At 45.7% G+C, this 9,266-nt stretch overlaps 1 protein-coding gene across 2 annotated transcripts in view; it reads right to left on the minus strand.

The window, feature by feature from the left end:
* Positions 1 to 9,013, minus strand: part of ARGLU1 (arginine and glutamate rich 1) — a 27,121-nt gene extending 18,108 nt beyond the window's left edge. For both annotated transcript variants that reach the window (XR_011145777.1, XM_068984330.1), the window contains exons 1-2: positions 8,457 to 9,013; positions 1 to 94 (exon numbers count right to left, since the gene is read on the minus strand). The exon at positions 1 to 94 is cut by the window's left edge. Coding sequence is in view for 1 of the 2 variants with exons in the window: in XM_068984330.1 (XP_068840431.1) it covers positions 1 to 94; positions 8,457 to 8,803 (441 nt within the window). In the remaining variant the exon portion in view is untranslated. The remainder of the gene's footprint in view (positions 95 to 8,456) is intronic.
* Between the last annotated feature and the right edge of the window lie 253 nt (positions 9,014 to 9,266).

Below are 9,266 nucleotides of genomic sequence, written 5' to 3' on the forward strand. Positions count from 1 at the left end.
CTCCAATTCTTCCTCTACCCTTTTGGCCACCAGTTCTTCCACTCTTCGTGCTGTTTCTTCCTCGATGAGTTTTTCTTCTATTTCCTGTTGCCGACTAGCAAACAAAGTGGGAAAAGTGATTTTGATAATATAATAAACCAAGAGTTGAAAGAGACCTAGTTCTAAGTCTGTAAAACAGAGTCCAATTATACATTTCTATGATTTTACAACTCATTCTCATGTAACATACAAGGAAAAGGCAGATATCAAGAGGTTAAATGATACCAAAATTCAAATACATATAAGATCATGGTTTTTTCTTCTGTCACTTTCTAAAGTAAATACAAAAAGACTAGTATATACAAAGAGCTTAATGCCTTAGCTTTAGGAACCGCAGAGTAAATCTGAAACAGAAAATCTACTTTCACTATCAGCTTTATAATCAAAGGACAAGCTATTAAATATATGATTTGCTCATCTGCCTATCCATTTAATCTAAGCAATGAGTTACACAAAAGTTAGGAGAAACTTATGTAGCAAGCAATTCGGACCAACTAAATTGATTCCTCCTCCCTCACTACAAGCAAGGTCAGAATAAATACAGATTCAAAGAGATTCACAGTGCGAAAGCAATAGTACTTCAGCTTTTAGACAGAATACAGACTTATTTAGCTTCACAACGTTTACCCTTTAATGAACCTGTTCTTTTTGTTAATTGACTGTCAATTCAACGCTCTACCAAATATGGAGAGTGCTAGTCACTCAGTTGTGTCTCTCTGCGACCACATGGACTGTAGCCCACCAGGCTCCTCTGTTCACGGAATTCTCCAGGTAGGAATACTGGAGTGGGTTGCCATTTCCATCTCCAGATATGGGGAAGTGGATGAAATGCATTTTTATCATCACTTCTACTAAAAAGTTCAATGAAGCATGATATTGCTTAATTATTCTAATCCCATTTAGATGTTACATATGAACTTATTTACTCAAGGTGAAATTTGGTGCTGAAGATACTGACATTTATAAAGGCACCATAGTGGAAACCTCGCACATTTTATACACGTGATCTCCAATATGACAGCCACTAGTCACATGCATCCAGTGTGAACTGATAGTAAAAAGAAAAAAATAAAGATACAGGCTATATTAAAATTAATTTCACTAGTTTTTTTTTAAATCTGGCTCACATTACATTTCTATTCAACAGCATTATTTGAGACAATCTGTGCTGAAATGAAAGGAAAAGACTCTGAAAGTATACCTAAATCCTAAGAGGTCAATCTATTAACACTTCAACTTTCTCACAACCACAAAATTAAACAAAATCTGTAACCTTTCTATCTTTTGATGACTCATATGTATGTATGAAGTCATTCAATTTATCTGTTAAGACTATAGTTTCTAGTGAGTGAAGTCGCTCAGTCGTGTCCGACTCTTTGGGACCCCATGGACTATAGCCCACCAGGCTCCTCCATCCATGGGATTCTCCAGGCAAGAATACTGGAGTGGGTTACCATTTCCGTCTCCATTATAGATTCTAAGTGACCTTTAAATATCCTAATCCACTTCAAGTCAACTATTTTGGGGGGTGATTCAATTTCCACTAAGGTGCTTTCATTCTTAACTCCTGTTATTTATTCAGTGATACCATACTAACACCAGCATATCTAACATTCCAATTCATATCTGTTTCTGCATTTATAATCTCTACGTATTTCTGCCAGGGAGATAGGAGCTTCTTGAGAAAGCATAATTTCTATTAGGTTCCAGATATCTGAAGTAACCATTCTGAAGATTCTGTTGCTTGTCTCTTAACTATCTCTTCCCAACATTACATTGTTAGTGATTATAACTGGGGGGAAAAACATGAAAGCCCAACATGTACTCTAACTGTGCTCTTTTCCCTTAAGTTTCAATAAAATATCATATTAAGGCAGTTCCAATAAGCCTTCATCTACAGCAGCTCAGTAAAACAGAACAGATATCTACTTCAACACTAAAAATGAGTGACCAGAATATCTAAAGGAAATCAGGCAGTGACTTCAATACAAATTAAAACTATATTTCAAATATAACCACGTTGTTTCTCTAATTCATCCAAAGACAAAGACAAACATGAAAAGAAACAAGCAAGGCTAACAACTGCTGAACCTGTATGAAGTATGAGGATTATAGTACTCCATTTTGGTAAACTGGAACGCTTTCATAACACCATGTTTTAAAAGTATACACATAACATGCACACGTTCTTTTGTTAGTTGGTTCTTATAAAATTAATAAATGTGTAAGTCTAGAAGAAATTTCATTTTAAAATTTCAAAAATGGTACAACTCAACTCTTAAAAAGACTCTATAAACCAAGTTCCAATTAAAAACTTTCCACACAAAGTAGTAAAGAGGGAGAAGAATGGGATAAGGCTTTGAGTTAGGTTTTCAGTAGAAAAGCTGCCTAATTAACCAAGGAGTTTGGTAAAGGTGGAAGAGATCTGACATTTATTTAGTGTTTCTGACAAGCAAACCGTCCCTAAATGACAGCAATACAGCACAATGGCTGATGGGGCCACATTTCCACAGATTTGGTCAGTAAGTACAAAATGAGCCTAAATAAATTCAGTGTTATTACTTACAGCAAAAGCCACACCAGCATGGTATCAGCTCCCTGGGTCTCTGCTCCCACTGATGAACACCAAATCAGAGGGGTCAGGTGACAGGCCACACATGGTGACAAGCAGTGTAGGCAAGAGGCAGCTTCTGCTAAGGAGTCAACTCTATAACTACAGCTCAGCAGTTTCACAGTCTCGAGGGGAGGGCAAGCGGAAACTGCCAAGCTTAACTGAAACCAGGAGATGGGAAATGGCCCAATGGACTTTCTCACAAGGCTGCTTATCTCTCTCTGTTCCTGAAGTAACAGGCAACCCCACCCCAGACTGTAATTAGGCCTTGCTGCTGTGACCTGCCAGGAGACAGGCAAGGTCACGGCGCCAGTGCAGAGCTGCCCCCTACAAGGATTATCAATGATATAATCGCTGTTATTCTTGGTAAGGTTAGAACTGCTACTTCAGCAATCAGAAAAAACTAATCAATTTCTAGATCCAGCTCTGAAAAAGTTAAAAGCCCAATACTGTTTTAATTCCCCTCCCTCCACACACGTGAATCCAGAAACTCAATGACACAAGCACAGGGGAATTAAGCACCTGAGAGACAGGACAAGCCTCTACTGAACCACCCACTGTGTACCAGATGCTGTGCTAGAAACCATAGCCTGGACTCCTGACTGTGACTCTGTATCCCTTTACTCCACCTTTCTTGTGTCTGGATCCCTTTCTTTGACTGTCTTCCCACTAAAGCAAAGATATATGGTATAAAACTGAATAAAACCTAGTACAACATAACGTTTCTGTACCACTCAGCTGAAGGAGGGTGGGATGGGTGGATAGTTCTTAAAAAAAAATTTGAGTTCATTTTTACTGATGACAAATTTATTATCATAATCACTGATAAGGCAGCTATTAGGCTGACTTTCAAAAGAGGCACTGAAACTTTCTCAGGAAAAGAAAAAAAACAACCCAATTTCATCATTAGTATCTTATGAAACGTATCACTACAATCACTGCATACTCATTCATTAAACTTTGGTCATAAGCGTGTCATTCTTGATATTCTTTTCTCTAATTTTTTCCTCAAAGTCCTCTGCTAAATTCATCCCCTTGTGAGAACCTGACACTGATGAAAGGGGTGAATCAAAACCAAGTTTTATTGCCTCAGGTCTTTTAAAAACACTGATCACAATCAACGGTAAAACGGCAACTGCTAGAACAAACAGCAAAGGCCCAGCAACACAGCACCATTAATTTGAATGGGACTTTGCACAGAGTATCGAGCAATATTATTTTTAAGTCCTTAAAATGTACAAACTCAGTCCAAGGAGCTTAATTCTAGAAGGGCTTCATAATATTAGCAAACAGTATTTACTTAGTACTGACCACTCTGCCCAAAGCTTTATACACCACAGCATCATGTACATCTGATGGGCTCTAAGGCAAAGCAGGCGGCTGAGGGGTGGCCCTCAGCCTGGCTGCTCCACAAGCAATGACCTACTTGGCACTGTTTCTCCAGACGAACATGGAAGGCACAGGTATGCACAAAAACTTAGCTACAAGATACTTTAAAAATTGATAAAATTCTTTTCAACATCAGCCTGATCTTTCTCCCTAAAGTTCTTCTCAAAGCCCTACCCTCCCTGAAACGCAGTTCCAACACACTGAACTTGCTCTCACCATAAGCTCCCAAGTATTCTCAGAATCACTATAGATCGCAGTTCAGTTCAGATATTCTCATTTAGAAGGCGCTCAAGATGTCATGCAGTTGAACACTGAAGTTACTATGCCACTATTATCCTGATTTGTTGCAAGTCATTTTCAGTCACTCTTTCCCCAACAGTTATTACAACAGGCATAAAGCATCTCAAAATAAAACATGAAAATAAGGGTGCAGAAGCAGAGAGAGAGTGCAACACTGAATGACTGGGACATTAGGAGGAGATCTTTCGAACTGAATTATCAACCTCAAATTTGAGAAAAAGAATTTTTTAAGGTCTGTCTTTTATTGTATTAAGATTATGACTTATAAGATCACTTCTTAAATTCACCAGGTTCAATCTGGTTGCATGTATATAAATTAACAAACAACATTACTGAGTCTCACTGCTACATAACAAATATCACCTAGGTACCCCAAATGCACTATTTCTAACCTTCAAAATAAACAAGACGGCTATCTCCATTTTACAGATAAGAAATCAAGCTCAAAGGTAGGTAGTTTATTCAAGGTCTCAGAAGTGTAAATGGCAAAACAGCCTGGTTTCCAATTGTACTGAGACTTTCTAATTGCTAAAGCCCGATCAATTTTAATTTTGCTGTCTCTCTCCACCTCACACTGGACCTCTCACAAGAAGGTACACTCGACAGTGTCTTCTGCTCCTTCTTCACTCACTGACTGACCACGCACTTTCCTTCTGTCCAGTGGTAAACACAGACATCCCTGTGACCTCCGCTCTTCCCCACACTCTCCTGGGGTCATTCTACCTGGGATCAAAGGTTCTCAGGTTTCAGTCCCCCACTATCAAGCCTGGATAAACTCACTACATTCAAAATCTAGTGCCTACACTGGAGGTGCCACGTGGAAACTCCCTTTACTTTTCCCCTCCACCATGCACCAGGCTTCTGACATTTCACCTGAGTCTGACCCACAGTGTCATGACTTAAACTTCCGGTAGCTGAGGTGCAATGGCCACAATAGAGCCAAGAATAATGCTTTACTTCCCTTATGTTTCACATCAAATTTTATTTGCTCTAAATGTTTCTTAAATCTGCCCCTTTTGTCCATTTCAACACCTGCTCCTTCACTACTCCTATATGTATTTACTGTAATTTATCCTGCACAGCAGTTGATCTGTTTAAAACAAACAAATCAACAACCCCACACCATTTGCCTGCTTTAAACCCTTCTGGTTTCTGTGATGAAATCCAAGCTCCGTAATTCAGCCTACAAGACCCTTCCCACGATTCCCAGCCTGAATCTACCTTTCCAGTCACTCCATGACTTCAGTAGTGATGGCATTTCAAGTCCACAGTCATCTCTTTACTCCACATTAAGCCCATCGACACCTCTCCCTTTATGCTGGCAGTGCTGGGTGGACTCCCTCCCTGGGAGCCCATGTATCCTATGGGGAGCCTGACAGTCTCCCATCTTTGTCTGCCACTCATTCCTCAAGAGAACTAAGATGTTGAGCTGTCCAGGATGCCTCCTTTTCACAGTCACATCACTATCACGGAATTTACCACACTGTATTATAACCTACCTACCCACCTACCCGTCTTCAAGCTAGACTGAGATCCTGGAGGGTCAGTCATCTTTCAGAATAACAGCTCTTGGCATAGTGCTTGGCATTTCTCAAATGTTCCATAAGTATTAGCTGAATGAGCTAACTAACACAATTTGTAGATAGACAACTACTTCTGCCCATTCCCACGGCTGTGAAACCTAGACCTTTCAACTGTCTCCTCTGCATGATCAGACCATATTAAGCAGTGCCTACTACAAGAGACACAGGTTCAATCCCTCGGTCAGGCAGATCCCCTGGAAAAGGGAATGGCTACTCATCCAGTATTCTTGCCTGGAGAATTTCATGGACAAAGGAGCCAGTGGGCTAGTGTCCATGGGTCACAAAGAGTCGGACATGACTGAATGACTAACAGCAGGACACACAGGAATTCAGTGTAAGGTGGATGCTAGTTCTGCCCCCTCCTCCCTTCATACATGCTAATGGAAGTGTGCCTCCTCTATCAGCTTGGAACTACATAGTGAGTGAGTGAGTGAAGTCGCTCAGTCGTGTCCGACTCTTTGCGACCCCATGGACTGTAGCCTACCAGGCTCCTCTGTCCATGGGATTCTCCAGGCAATAGTACTGGAGTGGATTGCCATTCCCTTCTCCAGGGGATCTTCCCGACCCAGGGATCGAACCTGGGTCTTCCACACTGTAGACAGGCGCTTTACCCTCTGAGCCACCAGAGAAGTTTCTCATTTCATCTCTGGATTTCTTCTCTGCTATTCGTGTGAAGTTTGCTAAATCCTTCTAACTATTCCTCCCATACATACTCTTGAGCTTTCTAATGAATGGAAAACCATTACTCTTTGGAGATATCCTTTGATTTCACATGTAAATATTATCTCAGAGATGTCTTTTTTATTAAATACTCCTATGTTGATAGTTACTTGAGAGCTACATCTTTACAAAACTAGATTCTATGTAATTGAAATTTCCTCCGAAGTTATGGGTACTTGGTGTTCATACAATCACTGACACTTCTAAGGAAAAATGAAAGCACTGCCACGTTTTAAAGGAACGCAGTGAAGGGACTCTTAGTTTTCTATTCCCAGACCTCTTAATGATTTGCTTTTAGAAACAAGCCACACTGCAGAGAAAGTTAAAATCCCTGCACAATCAGTACACAAGAAAAACTTGGCTCGGGAAAATTCAACATTCAGTAACTGTCCTGCCTCTCCGGCGCGTTGGGAACATGCACTCAAGAGCTACGGAAGACGGCCGGTTAAACAGGTAGAGTCAGCAAGTCGAACTCTGGGTGCGAAAGAACACCCAAAGCATCAGAGCACCCTAGTCTTGAACCGAAACAGAACCCAACACTTTAAAACCAAAAATTCATGATTAGACCATACTATCCCACGCCATTTCATTAGCTTGGGACTATGTGCACCTAGTCTTAGATCAAAAGATAACTCGAGAGGTGCCTCTTCTACATGGGATCAATGCAAAAGTAAAAGCAAATCTGTCTTCTCAACAGCAAGTACACCACAAGGGGAAACAACAGGCTTGCACCAAAGCCTGCTACAGAGAACTGCACAACAAACTTAATGAACAGCGCAATGCCCTGGGGGCTTAGACGGTAAAGAATCCGCCTGCACTGTGGGAGAGCCGGGTTCGACCCCTGGGTCGGGAAGATCCCCTGGAGGAGGGCATGGCAGCCCACTCCAGTATTCCTGCCCGGAGAACCCCCATGGACAGAGGAGCCGGGCGGGCTACAGTCCACGGGGGTCTCAGAATCGGACACGACTGAGCGACTAAGCACCGCACAGCAAAAGGAGGGAGTCAGCTTTGCTCGGGATGGTGGTTACACAAGTGAATGCACGCGTCAAGATCCATCTTACTGTACACTTAAGCTTCGTGCGTTTTACTTTTCACACCTCAAAAAACAAAAAAAAAAGAGAGAGGAGGCTCAAGAAGGGAAAAGCGACCACGACATCGCTCAACAGGAGGAACACACGCAAGTTCAACGCCTGGCTTTGGAGTGTTTTTCTTTACCCCGAGAATTCGAGTCCTACGTCTCCGACGCGATAGAGGCCCGCATCCCTCGTCAGCCTCGGGGGCCGACGCGGCTCGCCGCCCGCTCGGAACTGCACCCCCCACTTCCGGGACTGGCCGCCGCCGCCGCCTCTCGCGCCAAAACGCGACCTCCCCTCCAAGCCCTCCCAGGCCGGTCCCCGCTGTCTTCCTCCCCAACCAACTCGCGGGTAGGTCCCGACCCCCCGCCTTTCCAGACGCCGAGGCTGCAAGGCCGCGGGGCCCGGTTCCGGCGACCCTTCTAACCTCCTCCACCTCCCCCCATCCCGACCCAGCCGTCGCCTGTCTCCTCGCCGCCCCTCACTCCCGCGTCACCCCAGGGTCCCCGCCACCCCCCGCTGCCCCTCACTGACCCCCTTCACCCCCGCCACTCCTCACTGGCCCCGTCACCCCCTCCTTCCCTGCCGCCCCCCACTCGCCCGTCAGCCCGTCTCCCGTCACCACCTCCCTCTCCCCCGTCACCGCCTCTCCTCAGCACCACCCTCTCGCCGTCTCCCCTCCCCAACCCCCCCGTCACCCTCACTCCCCTCACCCCCACCATTCCCCGCGCGGAAGCTCACATTTTCCGCTGCCGCTCGAACTCTGCCTTCTTCTCCTCCTCCTCTCGCTTCTGCTTCTCGTCCAGGCTGCTGCGCTTGCTCACCGTGCGCCCGAAGATGTCGATGCGGTCGGGCGGGGACGAGGCGCGCTCCCGGTCCCGCTCGCGCCGGGACACGGCCGTGTTGGTGGAGCGCGAGCGGGACCGCGACTCCCGCCGCCGGTTCCGTTTACTTTCCCGGGACTTGGAGCGCTTCCGCACGCGCTCCTTGTCCCGCGAGCGCGACCGGGACCGGCTCCGCTTCTTGTTGTGTTTGCTGCTCTTGGTGTGCTTGGAGCGGGACGAGCTCCGGCTCCGAGACCGGCCCATCCTTCCGGGCGACGCTCTGACTAACCGCTGGCTTCGGGCCCTGCACGTGCCGGGCTACCCGCGCCTCCGCTTCCGGACGCGAGCCGGTAGGCCTGTCGAGGCCGAGGCAAACAAAGCTGGTCAGCGAGCTGACTCTCTCGTCTCTCCCTGAGGTCGAGGGCCGCCGCGAAGGCCGCCTCCAACGACAAGGCCGCAACGCCAAGAGTAGCTAAGATGGCAACCGCGGCCGCACCGGCCGCCCCTCCCACAATGCCCCGCGCTCAACGCGCCGTCGCGCGAGCCCCGCCCCCGACGCTCCCTGCGGAAGGCGTGGCCGGAGCTTCCGAGCGCGCTCGGCTCTTTCCGCCGGCCTGCCGCGCGGGAGGCCGACTCCCTGGCCTCTGCTCCAGAGCACTTTTGCTTCTTGGTAAGATGCTAAGGTCGTGATCTTGGGCTCGTCCGGTTTTGGCGCAGGTGAAAGGTG

Source organism: Capricornis sumatraensis, chromosome 12, assembly GCF_032405125.1.
Source record: "Capricornis sumatraensis isolate serow.1 chromosome 12, serow.2, whole genome shotgun sequence".
Taxonomy (NCBI): domain Eukaryota; kingdom Metazoa; phylum Chordata; class Mammalia; order Artiodactyla; family Bovidae; genus Capricornis; species Capricornis sumatraensis.